This window comes from Zeugodacus cucurbitae, chromosome 3 (assembly GCF_028554725.1).
Source record: "Zeugodacus cucurbitae isolate PBARC_wt_2022May chromosome 3, idZeuCucr1.2, whole genome shotgun sequence".
NCBI lineage: Eukaryota > Metazoa > Arthropoda > Insecta > Diptera > Tephritidae > Zeugodacus > Zeugodacus cucurbitae.
Window position 1 is genome coordinate 6,628,149 of NC_071668.1, and position 22,616 is coordinate 6,650,764.

Below are 22,616 nucleotides of genomic sequence, written 5' to 3' on the forward strand. Positions count from 1 at the left end.
TTGGTGTAAATCGATTTTTTCCTTTAACGACTTCACACACGCAAGTTAAACAGCAACAAAAACAAGACGACAAAATACTAAGTGCGCATACAAAATAAAAATAATGAAAACACATGTAACGGTATACGTAAACATGAAATGAAAAAACATTACCAAAAAAGAAAAAAAAGCAAAGTAAATGAAAATCAAAATGAAATTGAAAGTGGAATTGTAAAAACGCCAAGTGATTTAGTACACGGCTGGCGTTAAGACACCAACTCGACCGGCAGACACACGCTTAGCATGCACATAGGCGCACCATAAAGTACGCGCACACACACACGCACGCACTCACGTCCATTTTTGTTTGCCTACGTGTTGACATACGCGTGCTTTTTTTTATGACTCAGCCGCTTTTCCAACCCCACTGGACACTGAATTATTGCCTGCGCGGGGTGCTAGTGGCGATTGGTTGCGCGCGAAAGGATAACACTTCAGTGGCTGTTGTGTAGACTCCCTTGTAAATTATAACACGAACAAATGTTACAAATGGTCAAGCGTTTGCGTTTCGGAGGCAGAGTCATACGTTAGTGGGGGTTCATGAACTCTATCTGGCTTTCAGCCTTCCCTGCTGGGAAGCCGATTGACTAAAAATATACTTGAGAAGCTGGCGATATAACAGCAATTGATAAGTGGAAATTCTAAAAATACCGTATTTTGAGAAAGAATAGATTGGTGAGTTGAAAAAGATAGGTCGAAAATACTCCCAACCTCACAAAAGATCCATACCTTTATAGAGGAGAGTTTGCTAAAAAGCTATTGATATAACCTGAATTATGAGAGATGCTTCTCCAGCACCCATTGAAGTCAAAGATCTGTTCTAAGAAGATTTCAGTGTCCAAATTCCCGACAGCGGCCATGTGTCAATCTTTTACATTGCTGTCCGCACCTATATATTTGAAAACCAATATGCAGTTCCCTCAATTCCTTACGCAAATTATTCCCGGACTTGCCCTACAAGACCTCATTTTGTTGAAGAACTCCCACATACATATAACTCCATATCAGTTTGGTGCGAATTGGAGCGGAACAAAAGCAACCGCATCAGTTCAGTTGTGCGCCCAAAAATCGTTATTTTTTTACACACCACTCATAGCACTTCGTATTTTTTCTTACTTCGACTCTACAAAACAAATGTGCTTGTCAATGTTGGAGAAAATGAAAAACTCTAAAACAAAAACAACAAAAACATGACCAACCGCAGCTGTCACGGGAAAAACTCAATACAGAACAACAAATTGAATACGTTAATTATTGCCTGAGAGAGAGAGAGAGAGAGCGGAATGCTTATGTAGACAAAGGGCGGAGAGCAACGTCAAGCAGAGGTAGACAAATTTAATGAATGTGGAAATTCCAAAGGGAAATTGGAAATTTTTGTACAATTTAAGTGTTTTGAAAATTAAAAAATCGAAAGTATTTTGTTAAGAGCCACACACTGAAAATGCTTGTATTGAATCGTGGATGTAATAGAAAGCTTATTTTCTGTATTTTAAAAGTGTGACTGTAAAATTCGTGCTCTCATACATTGTGTTAGCTTTAGAGAGAGAGGGAGAAATAAACTATCAAAATCGATCATTAATTGACGCAACAGAATTTAATTGATTTTTAGGACTGAAATCCAAAAATATATTTATCTTTTGTAAAAAGCTTTGCTCCGAAAAATATGCTTTGAGTACCAGACTAAAAATAAAGTAATCGGAAAGTTAACTTATTTGACATATTTGGCACACTGACACTTTTCTATATTAACAATAACGACCATGAAAAGCTTCTTAAAAGCTTATCAAAAGCTTCTATATATCAGCTTTGGAAAATAAAATTGTATAAAAATTTAGGATATTGATGTTTTTCTATGATCCGCCTATAAACACTTGGCAACTCTTAGCTTTTTAGCTTTTTTGAAAAGCTTTTTAAACCAGAAAAATAGCCAGAAGCTTTCCATTGTCTGCCGAGTGGCGACAGCTTTAGAAACATTTTTTGTGTTGCTGTTCGAAAAAGGAAATTAAGAGACTCTAGATTAGAGAGACTCTAAGTGCATCTAGTAGACTATTTTCCAGCTTTTATTGAAACGAACTAGACTAATAAAAATATAGTGACAATAGTACAATGTGTTTGACGAATAATTGAATTCTTTTCCGAAAAGAAACTTGTATTCCTAACTCAAGAGGTCGCCCAACTTATCAAGCTGAGTTGAAATGTGCGTGAAAAGCTAGCAAGATCCAAGGCACTGAAAACTTGTGCGAAAACTTTTAGGCTTGCGCAAAGCTTTCAAAAACACGCAACAATTTTGTACTTTACCAGAATGCATCTGCTACTTCAGTGCAACTGAAACAACAACACTTCACCGCTACAATTGCACACAACGAGCATAACTACCAGCAACCAACAACTGTACCTAACTGCAACTCTTTGCGAAGAGAATCAAGTTCTGAAGAAGCAACCAAAGCCGAGGCAAAAGACTTTTGGCAACTTTTAACATGAAAGTCTCGACCAAATGCAATTCAACGAATTACGCCGCTTTGCCTGCCAACGCCAACGCCAACGAGTTCCAAGCGCGAGCTCGACTAAAGCTGACAGTCGAAAATCTAAGTCGCTAGCGCCGGCAGGCTGTCTTTGCTGCCTTGTAGATGCGTAGTTGAGTATTTCGGCGCTCGCACTTTTGCTTCGCCATTTCTCGCGTCTTTTGTTTTGTTATAACTCTTTTTTCTTTGTTGTTATTGCTTTCTTCTATTTCTTTTTTCTTTTTGCGTGTAAACTTTTGTTTGAATTTGTTTGCAACTTTACACGCCAGCAACTTTGCACTTGCTTGCATTGTAGTCTTTGACTAACAACAGCAACAATACCAACAGCAAGTAACAACAATAAGTCGATAACTATTATTGCAATGGCAAGAAATAACAATGGGCGTAAAATAAACACAGCAGCAAAAGTAAGAAACAACTCAATTGCAACAACACCGCCTACAATAACAACTATGACAACAATGGCAACAACAATACAACCAACTCACGTAAATATGTACGTAAGCGCGTAACAGACGCGTTAACTACGACGTTGGCAGCAATGACACTAAGAACATGACAGTGAAAATTAAATTGCAACGAAATTACTTGCAGAGGCAACAAAATAAACGGTACATGTTGCAACAACAACAATAATGAAGGAAAAATACATATACCATAAATAAGTGGATTTGAACTCCACTCTTCACCCTGATCACTTTAGTATATATAACCCTATATCTAACTCGTTTAGTTTTGGGTGTTACAAACAACCGTTATGTGAACAAAACTATAATACTCTCTTTAGCAACATTTGTTGCGAGAGTATAAAAATAGCTAAAACTCATATCGATTTTTTTTGGTTCTTAATTAACTTCAGATTGGTCTACGATCTGTGTTCAAAAAATAACGGGAATTTTCGTTTTTTGAAAGAAATATTTATTCATTCGTCTATTATCTATTCGTCATTTATCTTGTCGCCTTTGAAATAGTCCCTTTTCGTCAAAACATTTCTCAAACTCGAATTTTGGGATAACCTTTGACTCTATCAGAGATTTTGCATAGGTTTGTAAAACGATGACCTTTGAAGGTCCTCTTTATTTTTTGAAAGAAGAAAAATACACTCGTAGAAAATACACACGTGTCTGGTGAATATGTTTGCTAGATCATCGTTGCTGTATGTTTTTGACCAAGAATTCACAACGAAGTGTGAGCCTTTTAGAAACGAAAATCCCCAAGCTCATAAAAAGACGTCTAACCTTAGCGGTTGTTACAGACAAAGTAAGCAATGAATAGATTTAGAATTTTATCGAGGCATTTAAATCAATATAATAGAAATATAATGGAGATAGAAAGGATATTTTGCCAATTGGACTTAGTGATAGCACCTGGCTTCATTTGCAGATTGGTCTATTTCAAACAAAACAAGCTTCCCAAAACTAGCATGTTCCAAATCTGCCGACTTGCTACGCTATAAAATATTATTGGATAAGTTTGGACTCTGCTAAAACCAAAATTCATCCCAACCAGCGGGGTTTATAGAAAACTAATTACTATCCATAAATAAAAAAGCTAAAGTCGGTTTACAAATAATTTTTCGCTTAAGTAAATCTCAAACGAAGAAACAAAAGAGATTTCAAAAGTAGTTATTTCTGAATTTTCAAATCCCACAGCTTAGCGTGAAATCTGTTGAATCTCCAGCTTTAAAACTAAAGTACAAAGTAATCCTTGATTAATTCTGCGAAAAACCAACTCATCTTGCTAAAAATATAACAACCTTTTTATTTTTTGTAGTTTGGATTTCCCTGCAATTCTAGTGTAAGTGAACTTAAGCACTTCTTGATGTTCTCGTAAGCCGTTGCAAGCCATTCGCGCGCGCTGCAAATACCTTATTTATGAATGTTATTTTTGTTGTTGTTCTTATTATTATTATAGCTGCTTACTATCTCTTGCAGCAGCTTGCTTCCTTCGATTTGCTTTTTTATTTAACGCTTGTTTTTCTTTTTCCTGCTTAACGCCATTGCTTACACCCACAACCACCCACATATGCACTTTCATTTTGATTTCTATTTACATTGTTTATTTACTGGAGTAATTTTTCAATTTCTTCGTTCAATATTGTTTTCATTGTTGAGTTGTTTGATTTTCTCAATTTTGTTGCTTTGCTTCTTAGTTTTTTTTTTTTTTTGTTTTCTTTTTCCACTGTCTATTTTTACTGCGAATTTCACTTTGTAATTTTTCTTGCGCGCGTTAAACTATTGTGTGGCATTATTTGCTTTTAAGAGAAAATTGCAATTTCAAGCTACACAACAAATACATATGAGTATCTGTGTGTTTGTGGAAATATGTGATTGCTAAGTGAAAATGGCAGAAAATGCTGGAAAGCGAGTGAGTTCCTAGCAAACACCTACTCATGTCTTGTGGATGGCTTGTGGGTTTGTGCACAACAAACATGCAATTTAACTGTAGTTGTAACTGTTTACACGCAATAACAGCGAAATTACGCTAATATTAATTGGTAAGGTTTGTTTCGTCGAAAAAATACCTTTCTTCAAAATTTTTTTTTGAAAAAACATTCAACGTCATTCGAGAGCTATATATATGTAGAATATTTGTTCCAAATTTCAAAACGATCGATGCAGTAGTTTTTCCTGTAGGCTGGTCACCGACTTTAAAAATGACATATTTGGGAAAATCGATTCAAAGTTTTGTACACTCAGCGCAGGTAGCTGGAGGTACCGTTATTCAACCTGCTGTAACTTCGTTAGTTATTCTCCGAATGACCTAAAAATTTAACACAATATTCTTGAGATGGTGATGGTTCAGAAAAAAAATGAAAACAAGTTGTCAAACCCCCCCCCCCCCCTTAATGCCTCGAATCCATGTGATACTGTGGAACGTTAAAAAGTCTTACATAACTGGAATACAAACGGTTCCTACGCCAAATATATATATATATATATATATAACCATCGAGGTCGGACCTGCAGATCAGATCTCAGAAATCCGAGTATATCTGACGAAAGTTCTAAACGAGAAGGTTGGGTTATGTTATGGGGCTGTTCTCAGCGATGGAGTTCACAAGGATCTCAAGTGTACATTGGAAACAAAATTCTTTCTTTCGTGAAATCACGGAGAATTACCTTTAGACTATTACAAGTACATTTAATCGGCTGACATCTTGTATCGGATGTCTGACATCGTTGTTCAACTAAGGTTAGACTATCAAGATTTTCTAACCGCAGTACAGTGAAAGCTTGCATTTTGTTTTAATGAAAGCTCTTGGCCGGATAAAGTCCAGAAACGTAGAAGTCCGGTAACGTAGAACCGGCTTTTCTGGACTGGAAGTCGAGAAGAAAATGTGTAGATCTTTCCACTTTTTCTTACTCCGTTTGACATTCTGCGTTTTTTAAGGTTATGTTGGAAATTTGTTAACTTCTTTTCGAAAAACACACTTCACTCACCTCAATTCGATGTTCAAGGCTTCCAGAGTTGATTCTGCAAAAGAAAAAAATAAAATTTATTAAACACCCTATATTTTTTCACTCCACATGAAGTATTATATAATCATATATATTATATTAAATTACTATACATTAACATTATACAACTAATTACACTATATTGCCAAATATCGCTTCCTTTTACTAAAGCCACAGCGCGTCCCGAATACACTAGTTGATTAACTCGCACGAAAACAATTTTCCACACCGTTAATTGAATTTTTCTCACCGCTTCTTTTCTCTTCTTTTCTGCTTTTATGTACACATCCGCGTGTGGCAATAATGAAAACTACGTACAACAACAGGAATCAATTGCGAGGAAAATGTCGATGAATGCATGTCGAATCCGTGTCAAAATGGTGGACATTGTCGTGACCGGAACAATGGCTATACCTGCACCTGTCAGCCGGGCTACTTGGGCATCAATTGTGAAATCGATGTGGCTGTCTGCGAGACGGGTAAGTACGAGCGAAGCCAAACGTGCGCACGTGAATGTCAGAAAATATAAAATTCAATTTTATTATCAAACCAAAACTCACACACACACACACTTACACGTACATTGCAACCACGACCAATACACCAACTAATGTCCAACGTATCGAACACGCGTCACATTCAATCAACATCACCATTCTCACACACCATCTCTTGTCATGTTGCAGGCACCGGCGCGCGTTGTCAGAACGGCGGTGAATGCATTGAAGGTCCTGGCCTGGAGTTCTCCTGCGAATGTACTGCCGGCTGGCATGGACGCATCTGTCAAGAAGAGATCAACGAGTGCGAATCGGCGCCATGTCAAAATGGCGGTGTGTGTGTGGACAAATTGGCATCGTATGTATGCGCCTGTCCGATGGGCTATACGGGGAACAATTGCGAGGAAGAGATACTCATTTGTGCGGACAATCCATGCCAGAACAATGCGCTCTGCCTGATGGAAGAGAGCATACCGACGTGCTACTGTGTGCCCGACTACCATGGCGAAAAATGTGAGTATCAGTATGATGAGTGCCAATTGGGACCGCGTTGTATGAACGGTGGTGTCTGCATTGATGGTGTTGACACGTTTTCATGCTCGTGTCCACCGCTGTTGACGGGCATGCTCTGCGAGTGTCTAATGATTGGCGAAGATTCGTTAGATTGCAATTATACGGTGAGCATATCCACAATGCCACCGACAACTATAATACGACCAATTACACCGACAGCCGCTGCTACCGTGACAACGACAACGCCAACGGAAGTGACACCACATGTGTCCGCCGTACCAGTGGTGACAACAACAACGGCAGCGCCAAGTGGCACAGCATCGGTGTCCACATCCGTTGAGACCGAAGAAACTGAAGAGGAAACTGGTGTGGGTGTTGGTGCGGAGAAGACTAAAGCACCGCCTGAGACTGCCACCGCAACAGGTAGCGCTGTTTCCATTTCATCGGAAGAAAAGCCACAAACTACAGAATCATCACGTTCGTACACAGCTGAGTCGGGTAGTAGTGTTGAGTCGTCCTACTCTTCTGAAGGCAGTGCGTCAGTGGAAGTTGGTACATCCGACGAACTTACAACGCCCTCACATGTAGATGCTAGTAGCGCTGAAGAAGGTGTGCCCACAACAGCCAAAACAACGATCAGCACCGCGGACTCGGATTATACACCCGGCTCATCTGCGGTTTCGAAAAGCGCGGAATCGGATGAAGGTCCACCCATCACTTATTCCACACGTCCACCATTCAAACATTATGTTACAACAATCGAGACAACATTCTCCATCGACTATTCTACTGCAAGACCCACTTCTCTTCGGCCAAAGCCAACGATATTCTTCCCCAGCAGCACAGTGCATATATTACCAGAACTGCCCGGCAAACATATTCCCACCGAGTACACTGAGTATCCGGACCATGATGTGACGTCGCCTCATCGCATAACCACCACAGCTGCGCCGTTCTTCACCGAATACCCGGAAGTTGCAGTCACCACACGTTACAAGGACTTCACCAGCAAAGACTTGAGTATGGTCACAACCGGCCGTCCAATAACTTATCCAACAACACTATCGTCGCTGACACCAACTATTGTGCGCATTGGCACCACTTTGCACCCACAACTCGGCGGCGAAGCTGCTTCGTCGACTGTGACACCGGCAACCGGTGTGACCGCGGAACGACCAGACGGTCATCATCATCATCATCACCATCACCACCATCATCACAGCACACAAGCGCCGGGAACTGGTGGCGAGGAATATACACAACCGCCGGCAACCACGCAGACGCACATCTATACCACCGAACGTACGCACTATCATCACGTCGACCACACCACACATCGACATCATTACGAAGGTGCGCCAACCACTATGACAGCACCAGTGCCAACGACTGCGGAGATTACCACAACACAACCGTTATATACCGAAGATTTGGTTAGCCACACCTCGACGCTACGCCCTGCTGCAACGCCAACAGTCGTGGCCGCGTTACCTACAACTCTTGCGCCCGAACCAGAATCAGCGGAGACTACAGAACCACCACCGCCGCCACCACAACCAACCGCACCACCAACACAACCACCAACGCCAGCACCAGCAACAACGCTGCCACCACCAACATCCCCACCATCAACGGCAAGCCCAACCGTGGCGGTCACGTATCCGCCACCCACAGAGCTGACGCCCGCTCCAGGCACACCCGTACCGGTCTATACCACACTACCACCGCCACCAGCGCCAACCACCTCCGTACCGATCTACAGCACGTACGCGCAACCAAGCGGCAAACCCGTCACCACGACAGTGGCCAGCAGCGAGGAAGTGGAGAGCGCCAATACGGTGGCCACCGGCGTCGAAACGGGCATAGCACGCGGTGGCGCAACGCCAGTAGGTGGCGCTGCTGGCGTTGATAACACCACCGAAGTGGATTGCATCAAAATGGGCTGCTACAATGGCGGCACTTGTGTCACGACATCCGAGGGTTCACGGGTAAGTAATAGAGAGAGAGAGAGTGAAAAAAAACATATGCAACTGTGTTGTAGTTAACAGCTTAAGGCACATTAACGGTAATGATGTAGTGATGAACGCCATAACAAGCGCCACAAGCGAGTCAGGTTATTACTTTGAAGGTTAAAGGATTAGCGCTAATGCGAAAAGGTGTGCTGTGTTCTACTACGAAGCAGACGCGCGGCTTATAACACATGCCCATATGTATGTATGCTGATTTGCTTGCGCTGGTACATAATTAAATTGCAACAACTTCGCAGGCAACAAAATCAAATCAAAGTTTAACGCGTTAGCATTTATCATCAAGCATTGACCCTTTTTGGGGTTACATATATACATGGTGGAGGTCTCATATCAGGTTGGGTTTACACATTTGTGTACAGTTGTTTTCGTCTGGTCCCTTCGGCTTCAAACGAGATGTGCTAAAAAAATAACGGGAATTTTGATTTCAAATTTTCCAAAAGCCCCACCAAAATTTTTTTTTTCACTTTGCTTGTAATATTCGATAAGATTAGACGTGTTTTATGAGCTTGGCGGTTTTCGGTTCTTCAAAGCTCACACTTCGTTGCTTGTTCATGAATTCTTGGCCAAAAACAATACAGTAACGATGAAGCCCCAGCCTCCATATACGCTTGGCATGGCTGCGTGTGATCTTTACCTATTCCAAAAACAAAGTGAACCTTAAAGCGTCGTTGTTTTACAAGCAAACGAGAAATCAGTGAAAGAGCCATAGGTCGAAGGTCAAATCGAGTTTGAGAAGTGTTTCGAAGTTTGACGATTGTGCGCTCGCATAAGTATATGATATCGAATGAGCACTAAGGCCTGAAGGACGACAACATTAATGCAGACGAATCAATAAATATTTTTTTCAAAATACGAAAATTCCCGTTATTTATTGAACATACATTATATGATATAAATCCCATATTAGTCCAGTTTTATTAGCTAGTTTTATCGGCCCTCTTTTGAACACATTTTTGGATACATCTTTATAAGAGGCCGGTCTCAAAGGCGTTCTTCAAAAGTCACAAACTCTGTACTTTCTATAATCCAACGACCCTCCAGTTTCAGCTCTACAGATGATATATCTTATATAAAAATTCTGTTCTAAAGATAATCACAATCTCTTTATTGCTTATCTACCATGAATATAGAGATTGCGGTCCATCTGTAAGACTTTAGACTTTGGTATATGTCGGTCAATATGAAAGAATTTCAATTTTCGTCTTCCCGCTCGATATAATTCTGAATTTCTCACATAACGTGAAAGACTATTAAGTGAACCCACATATATGTGTCTATATATTGCCCATACAATGGGGTATAAATGTAAAAATTATCATCTCAATGACAAGTACTAATATCTCTCGGCGCTCTTTTTGTAAAAAATTCGTTATATTTCGTATCGATTTTAATCGCATTAAAGTTCAATTCTGCTATATTGAATTTCGTATCCATATTGGATTAACAATTAATATAAATCGCGTCACATTTCTTATAAATATAATTCCCACCAACAATTTATAGAAAAAAATAATTTTTTATTCTCTCTGCTGTAACACTAATCATCCGACAGCATAACAACGCACAAAACACTAGATACATAATATGAACAATACTGTTACTTCATAACGTCGTCATATAATTCGCTCTTTTAGTAAAAAGCCTCAACAATAAATGTGTTAATTCATTTTCAATTGAAATTTATTCTTTTTGTCATAAATCAAGTAAAATCTTCCGTGACAATAATTCAATCAGCTATGGTCACTACACCGTAAGCAATACATTTAAATTCCACTCATAATTAATTTACAAAATAAATTAATAAACGTTTTTGTTGGATTTCTTATGGTTTGTTGTTTTTGTTTTGGATTTATGCCATACAATAAAACATTAATTTAATTATCATATATTATGCAGTGAGATAATATTGAAGGCGAGAGTTCAAGTGAATAACTTGTGCGTCAGCAGTTTGTCATAATCGTGGTTGTGGAAAAAATCGTATTTAGCAAGTAAGGAGAGGCTAAATTTGGTTGCAAACGAATATTTTTTGTAATCGTTACTTGTATGACCAAAAGAAATCATTTCCGACAACTTATAGACTATATGTTGGTGGGAATACACCGATATCTTTCAGTCTAGCTGAAATATAGTTTATATATACGGATTTTATGAGAAGAACTGCACAGATATTCGATTTCATACATATATTGGAAAGAATCTACATTTTTCATTACCAAACTACCCGGGTACAGAGTAACTCATGTGCAAAATTTTCTTTCGACAGCAATTAAAGCTCATTCAGGTTGCGTATACGCCGTGGAGGTCAAATAAAAGTGATCATATAGAACATAGCTTGTGTCTGTTGGCTCAACAATTTTTATGGCGAAAATCGAAAACACATAAAGTGCTATAAGTCATAAATTAAGCTATGGAAATAAAATTCGGTACAAAGAATCACACTATGAAGGGGCATATTTTGATGTAATTTTTTTTGGAGAAGTGGGCGTGGCCCCGCCCCTAATAGGCTTTTCGTCGTTTCTTTTAGCCACTTCTTAAAACAGTCCAAAATAAAGAAATCGGATAATAACCACGCCCACCTTCCATGCAAAGGTTAGATTGAAAATTACTAAAAGTGCGTTAACTCACTAACGATAATCGTCAGAAACACTAAATTTCACATAAGAAATGGCAGATGGAAGCTGCGCTCATTTTTTACAAAATGGGAAATGGGCGTGGCGTCGCCCACTTATGGGTCAAAAACCATATCTCAGGAACTACTCGACAGATTTCAGTGAAACTTGGTTTGTAATAGTTTCCTTAGATCCCAATGATATGTTGTGAAAATAGGCCAAATCGCTTCACAACCACGCCTACTTCCTATATACCAGAGCTTTGAAGACAATCTGAATCGTTTACTTTACAATATACAAAGTGTGGCAGCCCCATTCTAAAAATCGCCGAAATCTGACCATAGGTTTTCAAGGCCTCATATATCGAACATGAGGACCTCGGTGCTTCTAACCTAATATTAGGGTTTCCAACTTTCAATGGACTTTATACAATATATATGACGAATATGTGGGTCAAATTGTGTATTATATAATATAAATAAAGTTAAATAAATAAATTGCGAGAGTATAAAATGTTCGGTTACACCCGAACTTAGCCCTTCCTTACTTGTTTTTAAAGCAATATCGTATCTTCGAGAGTAAAAAATATATTTTAGTCAAATAATTATTATAAAAAAATGTTGTTAATTTTTCTTATATAACAGAGCCGCTAACAAAAGCTTTATTATTACTAAAAAAATGCCACAAATAATTTATTAAAAAAAATTGCGCAATCACCTGCATTTCATAAATTTTATCAAAAAAAAGAATGCAAATTAAAAAAGCTGAATGCGTTTATTGCAAATTCAATTGGTTTTAAGCCACCGCAACGCGGCCTTTGATAATTTTCAAATTTTCCGCCTCAATACACAATCAACACAATCAATCTGATGGCGTTGGCATTTTAATTGCCAGCACAATTTACACTTTAGAACTTAACGGTAAAGTTAACCCCGCACACAGCTGTAACGCAAATACACATGGAACTGTAACGGAATGCGCGCAGAAACTACCTTTGATGAGCTGCAACGCATTTAACACTTGTTTACACCGCAAATAACACAACAACAACCACTACAATACTGACATTTATTAAATGAGGGCGTATTTAACGCAATTAACGGTAAAACTTGCAAAAAACAATAAACAAAAACAACACCACAGCGTACAACTGCCCATAATTCCCAACAAACTTTCATTTTACAACTCAACCAAGCCAGCAACAGCAGCAACACAAAGTCAATGCAGCAACGCGCCGGCCAATTAAAGTCACTTCATGTGTTGCGTGAAATTATTGTGATTTTTTTTTTAACTGGTGTTTACCCGCATTGGTTGTGCGTAAAAATTTCCGTTTAATTACGCAATTCGCACGCGCATATGTATTCCCTTTGGCTGAGTTATGCGTGTTTGCCAATAGTTGTTTGATAATGTTATTAAGTGAGTACACATTCCTTATATGAGGATATTAAATTCGTCATGCTGGCTTACCACATTCATGTGATAAAGGGTCGAACATTATTTAATGAGCATTTAAAATAGAGAAGGTACAATCTTCTATAAGAGTGTACAGCTACTGGCGTACGCCGATGATATCGATATCATTGGAATCAACACCCGCGCCGTTTGTTCTGCTTTTTCCCGCATGGATAAGGAGGCGAAGCGAATGGGTCTGGAGGTGAATGAGGACAAGACTCCTGTCTCCTGTCATCAAGCAAACAGTCGGCGCATTCGCGTCTTGACTCCCACGTCACTGTTGACAGTCATAACTTCGAAGTTGTAGATAATTTTGTATACCTGGGAACCAGCATCAACAACACGAACAATGTCAGCCTCGAAATCCAGCGCAGAATCACTCTTGCCTTCAGGTGCTACTTTGGACTGAGTAGGCAATTGAACAGTAAAGTCCTCTCTCGACGAACCAAAATCAAACTACGGTGCAGAAGCGTGGACGATGTCAACATCTGATGAGACGGCACTAGGAGTTTTCGAGAGAAAGTTTTTGCGGAAGATTTATGGTCCCTTAAACATTGGCAACGGCGAATACCGCAGACGATGGAACGATGAGCTGTATGTGTTATTGGACGACATAGACATAGTCCAGCGAATAAAAATACAGCGGCTACGCTGGCTAGGTCATGTTGTTCGAATGGATGAAAGTGCTCCAGCTCTGAAAGTATTCGATGCAGTACCCACTGGTGAAAGCCGAGGAAGAGGGAGACCTCCACTCCGATGGAAGGACCAGGTGGAGAGGGACCTGGCTTCACTTGGTATAACCAAATGGCGCCAAACTGCCAGAAGGAGGGATACGTGGCGCGCTGTTGTGGACTCGGCTATAACCGCGTAAGCGGTCAAGAAAAAGAAGAAGAGCATTTAAGGCCATAGAATATGACAGCGGGTTTCAAATTTACCATCTAGACTACTTTTTAGCATGGTTCCACACCACTTATAGAATGTTAGCTTAGTTTTACACCAAAATCTAAGAAAATATTTATTAACCGCGTTAGGTCCGAAACTGCTTCTATGATAATCCTTATATTCATAGAAAAAGTATTTTTTCCGAGAAATTAGTTCAACTTCAACTGCGTTCTGTATCGATCTCCTGTGATGGTTTCACTTGGCTTTAGCAGCACATAATATATCACCCACAGCTGGTCTCACCAAATGCAGAGCATGACCTTCTCGCCGTGAATGTTCGGTTTTGCCATCGACATGGAGGCATGTCCAGGCTTTCCCCATGACTTTCTTCGCTTAGGATTATCGTAGTGGACCCATTTTTCGTTGCCAGTTACAATGCGATGTAAAAATCCCTTTCGGTTGTGCCTTTGAAGCAGCTGTGCACATGCAAAGAAGCGCCGTTCGATATCTCTTGGTTTCAAGTCGTAAGGCACCCAGTTTCCTTGTTTCTGAATCATCCCCATGGCTTTGAGGCGTTTTGATACGGCTTGCTGTGTCACTTACAACGATTCGGCCAATTCTTCTTAGGTTTGAAACGCATCTTGGTCGAGTAATGCTTCCAATTCAGCATTTTCGAAAATCTTCTCCCTTCCACCATCATGCCGATCTTTGACTTCATAATCACCATTCTTGAAACGTTGAAATCATTCGCGACATGTTCTTTCACTTAGGACAGCCTCACCGTAGATATCCGACAGCATTCGATGAGCCTCAGCCGCACTTATCTTGGAGATAAAAAAGAAAAGCAAAATTTCCCGCAAATATCGAGAATTCGGCTCAAAAAGTGACATTTTCAGTTGAGAATAAGTTTGGGATGCAAACAGATCACTACAATTACGTTTGGGTTAATGTTGACACAAATTTCCAAGATCGATATAAAACGATTTAATCGATTTCATCGACCAGTGCTTAACCCTAGAGACATCTATTGGAAGCATCTATCGGCGGAAGCAAAGTTGTAGATCTAATATATGTAGCCGAGGTTTTAATACCACAAATCTTAAAAATCCATGCTCCTCACGCGCTCTATTACACCTTACGTACCTTGATTGCCCTCACAGTAGAAATTCAAAAAGTTTATTCACTTGAGATTTACATGAATCGGCGTAAAACATTGTTCAACAACTTGTAGTTTAATTCAATTAAAAGAAACGTGAGTTTGCTGAACTCGTTAATAACAGCGGTGGCTACATTCGCACAGGATAATGTTTACAGCAGCTGGTCGCAATATAAATATTGTAAAGCAAGCAGTAATACAACTGTAGCACGGTAACACGAGACAATGGTTTATACGCTTAGCTTTTGTAGAGAAGTTTACTCTCACATGCCCACAAAGTTATGTACCGTTATTAAGCAGAAAGCGTAATAAACAGTTACTCGAGAAATACTTCGAAATCGCTCGTGCAGTAAGCATTCGGTATGGTTACATATATACTTGGTGAAAGTACTTGTGCGTATTCCTGTAGGCTCCCTTACACCTGTTTAGGTAATTGAATGGGCTCATCCTCCGAAAGAATACTATAGAAATAAAATGGCCAGCAAATTTAGCTTGAATTCAGCTTTTTTCTTGTAACTCGAACTTTTGGTAAACGGGCACGTAATGTAAATGTAATCAAAACTCAATAATAGCCAGAAAAGCATAAATTAACCAAGCATTTCATGGTTATTTATATTATTTTCGGAAAAAAAATATTTTTGTAATAATAATGTAAAAGAAATCTTAATGAATGATCAATGGCTTTAACATATCCGCATTCGAGGTGTGTTAAAAAAATAACGGGAATTTTAATATACATACATGCCCCTGGAGTACGATAAAATTTCATTTTATAAGTACAGACGAAACTCTCAAGAACATTATTCCAAGCGACTGGATTTTTACTTCGCTATATTGAAAAAAGCGTATGTTATTCTTTTTAAGATTTAAAACAGTGTTCTTATAATTATAATAAAGAAATAAAGAAAATTTCGTTATATAGTAGTTCGTTATAGAGAGTTTCGACTGTATTAATTGTTAACCATTGTGGCACTATCAAAAAATCGCTTTTTTTTACCTATTCCATAGTTTATACTTTCAAAAATCCTGTAACAGCGGTAAGGTTGTGTCTTGAATAATTTTTGAATGGCAGAGTTCTAAAGAGCGACCGCTCGCAGGTTCGTGTAAGCAGCTATAGTCGAAACTTTAAACGCGTTTTTCTCGAACCGATATTTTTCAAAATTGCTGACATAACTCAACGAGAAATTGGCCTTTCGACTCAAATAGAAATTGAGTATTCTTAAATATAATTACTATACAATGACTACGATCTTTTTGACTGGTTGAAAATCGTCATTTTGGCATTTAAAAACGACCATTTTTTACCTAAAAACGACCCCTTTTCAGAACCACGCCTTTTTGTTAATTTTTGATATTTTTTGTATAGGAAAAACTTTAAACTTTAATAACGTTTCTGATTTTTTTTTTTTTGCATTTTAAAATTCAAATTATCATGTTAGCAGTTGGGAAACTTTTTTTTTTTGGCAACTCCGAAGACAGCACATAACTCCGATAAGTTTTAATATTTTTATTTTAATATTTAATATTTTTGTAAAATAAAATCTTAATACATAGCTCAAAATATACTTTATTATGTCCAAAATATTTCGAAACATTCAATGGAATAATTTCTTAAAAAAAAATCATGAAAATCGCCTAATTTTTCATGAGTTACAATGGGACCTTACAGGGGCGTCGTTTTACAAGCAAAGGCGACAACATTAATGTAGACGAAGGAATAAATAATTTTTCCAAAAAAAATTAAAATTCCCGTTATTTTTTGAACACACCACATATGATTCAACTGCTATTACAACTCACCTATATGTACTAAACTGCTTGCAATTTCCATTAGTTAAAGTTAGGTGGCTTAAACTAATAACTCCTAATAGCATAATCCAGTTCAAACAACTATAGTAGCGAGCTTCATTATGGCTATGAGCATAACTATGTGAGAGAATAAGCTTTAAGACATATTTTAGAAAGTCGAAGCTTGCAAAAGCCAACTTATTGTTGTAGTAACTAGCTTCAATGGATAGATAACATTTGATGTTAAAAGCAACGACACTGATTTAGAGTTGAATTTACATAAGAGCAAGCATCAGCTTATTATATAACAGCTGTGAGGTCAAATTTCGTAATAGACCCAAGTAGAGCTAAGTCCAAAGCGATAAAAGTCATAACAATTGTAAAATGGTAACCTAAAATGAGTTACGAAATTCATTAAAATCAAAAAATGCAAGCTTGATCACACGTGGTTAAAATTTTATAGCTTTTTGAGGTTAAGTGGAACAAAATAAAAAAATAAAAAAAGCAGTTATTTTATTGACATTTATTTTTAGTTCATTTGAACACAAAATTCAGAGCCAAGCTGGGTTTCGAAAAATCATTTTATTTTTGGTATTTTCTTACTAACTTGAGAATTCATTTAGAAGGGTTTTGAAGAATATTTTTTATATAATTTCGTACATAAATAAGCTTACAAGCGTTGCTGTTATTCGAAAACTCAAAATCAAACATCAAACACCTGAATTTCCAGAGCAATTCAATATTTAAAGAGGCATACTTTAAGGCGCACACACACCACAGGCCATAGCAGGCAGCTACGAATTTAATTTTCACAGCATACATTTGCAAGGCGATAGTTTACAAGTAAAAAAAACGAACTCACACATATATAGTACACTGCCTGATAAGCTGACAGCTACCTGCCACCTGACTGCCACTGCGCCTGACACTTTATGAACTTTTCTGCATGTGTGGGTAGTGGTAGTGATAGTGTGTGTAAAACGTCGCTATTTTGCATATGCAAAGGCGGCTTTTATACAACACACAAAAGTGCCGAAGGTGTAAGAGGTGTGTGCATGCATTAACCTTTTAGCACCGTTTGAATTGAGTGTCGAGTGCGAGCGAGCGAACACACGCATGAGAGCTGCGGCCATTTGTGTCAAAGTTTTCGCCTACGACCTGCCCAGCGATATGAACTCTACTCTACTCTAGCCACTTTATTTTTCATAAGTAATTAAACTAGCAGCGTTGACAGTGAGTGGTTGGATGCAGCTTTTATGTAGCTTTTGTGTGCGCAACGGTGAGCAATTAAGAGGGACACACACTTTCAGCGCGCTAATTTCTTCTGGACATTTTTATCAATTTTCATGCACATATGTAGATATGTGTGTGCCACTTGTGTGTTGCAAGCGTATTAAATATCCTTTTTCTCTATTTTCATTTTATTATTATTGTTTTATTATTTTTTTAATTTTTTGGAGCACAAAAGTTGTTGCTTACAACCGTCAACAGCACACAGTTGCCAGCAAGCAAGTTGTCAACAATGTTTTCGCTTGCGCAAAGTAGTTGACGCCTGGCAAACCCACAACCGAATTGTGGCAAAGCGGCGTGCGCATATTTGTGTAGACGCTTAGTGTCACAGGTACAATATGCGTCAACACAAACACACTCACCAACAACAACAAATACAAACAACAAAAAGTGACCTTGCGGCATAGAGCTGACAACAGCCAACAACTTTGTAAAGCTGCTGCGACATTAGTGTCAGTTGTTGTTGTTGTACTCCATTTGTTGTTGCTTTTACTGCTTCTGTTTGCATCAGTCTCTGTAGGCCTGTGCCGTAGTGCACTCTGCCGCCTGCCGCCACCGAGTCAAACACTTTGTGTGCATATTTGAATGCACCTGTGTGCCAAAGTGGCAACCCACATGCGTGTGTGTGTGTGTGCGAGTTTGCGCTGGTGTGTGTAATTCCATTATCTTGTGGCATTAAGTAAGTTTCTTTTTTTTTTGTTTTCTATGCACTTTTAAGTCAACTTTAATTTGTACCACAAAAAGTTTGCTTGCGCAACAGCACAGCCGGCAAGTAAGTAGCTGGCAGCGCAGCGCATAAAGTCAAGTTGCACAAACGCGTGTCTCTTGGGTATGTGTTGAATGGTTGCTTGTTTGCGTGTGTGTGTGTGTTGTTTCACTTAACTAAAAACCCTTGTACCACGGCGATTTCTAACTGCTTACTAACATTTACGCTTATGACAAACAGCAGCCACTAGGCAGCTGCAGCATTAAATAAACACATTGGCATGCAAACACAGCAGTCAGTTGTTTCAATGTGGTGTGTAGCAGTAAATATGTACTCTGCACTGTGGGTTAGAATAGAGCAAAAACTGCTGCAATTTTTTCGTGTTGACAATGTACTTACATTTTCATGCAATTAAATAGAAAAAATTAAAAAAAATTAAAAATTTAATAAATGGAGAAAAATATTTTGTTTGGAGTTGCCACCTGTAATTTTTAAGTTATTATTTTATAATTACTTTTTATGTAATTAAATAGGAAACAATAAATTAAAAAAGTCAATAAATTAATTAAGCCAAATAATTTTTTTTTTTAGTTGTCACCTGACTCAAAAAATGGTGATTCCAAAAAAATTACGCAAATACAAAAAGTTTACTTAATGGGTTAGTGGTAGTCAGAGACAAAAACAATTAGAATTTTCAGGGATTTTTTGTGCTATTAAATCATGTTATTTTACAAAAGTAATAATATGGCATTAGAACACATTGTTTTGACTTGAAGTCACGAAAATTTGAAAAAAAAAATTTGTAAGTTCCAAAGTTATAGTTGTTTCAAAAAAAGGTCCTTGCGGTGGAAATCATATGTCTTTGGAGATTCATCTAAAATCAATCGCACAAGAAAAAATTGTTTTATAAATAGATAATCTGGGCCTAATCGATGCTTTTTGTTTTTTATTTTTCAAAAATTAACGAAATGCCGACTTCAGGAATTTTTTTTCTAAATTCTAGAGAAAACAAGTAAGGAAGGGCTAAGTTCGGGTGTAACCGAACATTTTATACTCTCGCAATTTATTTATTTAACTTTATTTATATTATATAATACACAATTTGACCTACATATTCGTCATATATATTGTATAAAGTCCATTGAAAGTTGGAAACCATAATATTAGGTTAGAAGTACCGAGGTCCTCGTGTTCGATATATGGGGCCTTAAAAACCTATGGTCCGATTTTGGCGATTTTTAGAATGGGGCTGACACACTATAAACGTAGTGTTTGTGCAAAGTTCTGTACCGATATCTTCACTAGTACTTACTTTATATATTGTAAAGTAAACGATTCAGATTGTCTTCAAAGTTCTGGTATATAGGAAGTAGGCGTGGTTGTGAAGCGATTTGGCCAATCACAACATATCATTGGGATGTAAGGAAACTATTACAAACCAAGTTTCATTGAAATCGGTCGAGTAGTTCCTGAGATATGGTTTTTGACCCATAAGTGGGCGACGCCACGCCCATTTTCCATTTTGTAATAAAATGTAAGTGCAGCTTTCATCTGCCATTTCTTATGTGAAATTTAGTGTTTCTGACGTTTTTCGTTAGTGAGTTAACCCCCTTTTAGTAATGTTCAACCTAACTTTTGTATGGGAGGTGGGCGTGGTTATGATCCGATTTCTTTCATTTTTGGACTGTATTAGGAAGTGGCTAAAAAAATGACTGCAGAAAGTTTGGTTTATATAGCTCTATTGGTTTGTGAGATATGTACAAAAAACTTATTACGGGGCGGGGCCACGCCCACTTCCCCAAAAAATTACATCCAAATATGCCTCTTCATAGTGTTTTCGCCATTTTGTGGGCGTGGCAGTGGTCCGATATTGCTGAAAGCAACCTTCCTATGGTGCCAAGAAATAAGTGTGCGAAGTTTCATCAAGATATCTTAATTTTTACTCAAGTTACAGCTTGCACAGACGATCGGACGGACGGACGGACAGACAGACATTCGGATTTGAACTCCACTCTTAACCCTGATCACTTTGGTATGTATAACCCTATATCTAACTCGTTTAGTTTTGGGTGTTACAAACAACCGTTATGTGAACAAAACTATAATACTCTCTTTAGCAACTTTTGTTGCGAGAGTATAAAAATAACTGTTAATTGGTCTTAAAAAATCGAAATTTTTGAGAAAGAAAAAAGCTTCGATCAGGCTTACGATTATTATGTATTCTAGAAGGAGTATAAATTTCATCAAAATCTACTGAGCGGATATTTGGCGTAGGAACCGCTTTAAGCGATTATAGCCGAATCCACCAGAGCGCGCCACTCATTCCTCCTTTTTGCTTTTTGGCGCCAACTGGAACAAAATGCATAGTTTTGAGAAAAACGCATTTCAAGTTCCACATTAGCGTTTCTGAGTGACCCAGCGCTCTTTGCTATTTGTCGAATAACTCGAAAAGTAATTATCGGGTCAACTTCAAATTTTCAACATATTACACTTACATAAAAAAAATAATTACGAAAATGCAAAAAATAAGAACTGAGTTTTGTTTTTTAAATCCTGACTACCTCTAATCCCTTAAAATGCGAATACAAAAATTGAAATGCTTTATAATGACTAAGAATACGCAAATAAGTTAAAACAGCGTTGCCACACTTCCAAAAAATTTATCAAAATACTTAAAAGTATTAACGTGAAAAGCAATTTCCCCTATTTCAAAAAATAAGTGAAAGTATTGATTAAAATATATATAGAGTTGCCACCACAATTATAAAAAATGTTATTCTAAAAAATAATAAATTCAACGAAAAATGAAATTGAAGGGTTAAGAAACAACTTTAAACAATATCTTAGGCGAAATAAATTGTAAAATTTGAAATGGAGTTGCCATACTTAGAAAATTTGCAAATAATTTTGCGTATGAAATGAAATTATTATAACCAATAAATATTGTTTTACTAAAATTTATGTCAAATTAGCGATTTTTTTCACAAATGAATTGCTAAAAATGCTTTAAAACGTTCAATTTAATATGAAATTATCATGAAAATTGTACATATACACATATGAATCATATATATAAAATAGCATACATTAAAAACAAATTTAAACGTCCCCTGTATTATATATACTTTCGTTCTTATGCATAAATTTATATATGCGCCTCTCAATATATGGTAACTTCATTAAATTCACCCCACCACACACAACTCATATGTTACGTATACGCACTGTCGGTTGACAAAAGGCAAAAGGCATACAAAAGTTTGCCAACAAATTATGTACATATACGAACTACCAACGGTGGTATAATAGCATGGCGACTACTTAAAACTATACCCTCCACACTTAAGCGCACAGTAATAAAAAGAGCGACGCTTTGCCATAAACGAACTCAAATAAAAGCCGGAGCATATGTGTTGGTGCATTATGTTGTCAAAGTGTGTGTGTGCAAGGCAACTCACAACTCACACGATCGTATCTCAAATTATTATGTCATTAAAGAATTTTTCATTGTTTATTTGTTGTAATTTGTGGCAAGTAGTCACAGAAAGGACAGCGGCTAGAAGTGGCCGGAGTAAGAGAAAGTTTAGCGACAGTTTGGCAAACCACAGACAAATATGTTGGCAAGCAAATAAACCCGTCAAGGCAGAAACACATAACCGTATTTGTGTATA

At 37.9% G+C, this 22,616-nt stretch overlaps 2 protein-coding genes across 9 annotated transcripts in view; one reads left to right on the forward strand and one right to left on the reverse strand.

The window, feature by feature from the left end:
• Positions 1-22,616, forward strand: part of LOC105217917 (protein eyes shut) — a 188,010-nt gene that overhangs the window by 136,408 nt on the left and 28,986 nt on the right. For all 6 annotated transcript variants that reach the window (XM_054228189.1, XM_054228188.1, XM_054228187.1 and 3 more), the window contains 2 exons: positions 6,349-6,501; positions 6,709-9,020. In XM_054228189.1, coding sequence (XP_054084164.1) covers positions 6,349-6,501; positions 6,709-9,020 — 2,465 coding nt within the window. The remainder of the gene's footprint in view (positions 1-6,348; positions 6,502-6,708; positions 9,021-22,616) is intronic.
• Positions 1-22,616, reverse strand: part of LOC105217919 (uncharacterized) — a 143,918-nt gene that overhangs the window by 94,615 nt on the left and 26,687 nt on the right. For 2 of the 3 annotated variants that reach the window (XM_054228194.1, XM_054228193.1), the window contains exon 3: positions 6,005-6,038. The gene's annotated coding sequence lies outside the window, so the exon portion shown is untranslated. Of the gene's footprint in view, positions 1-6,004; positions 6,039-22,616 lie in introns of those variants that run through there. The other variant, XM_054228197.1, reaches the window with a different exon arrangement.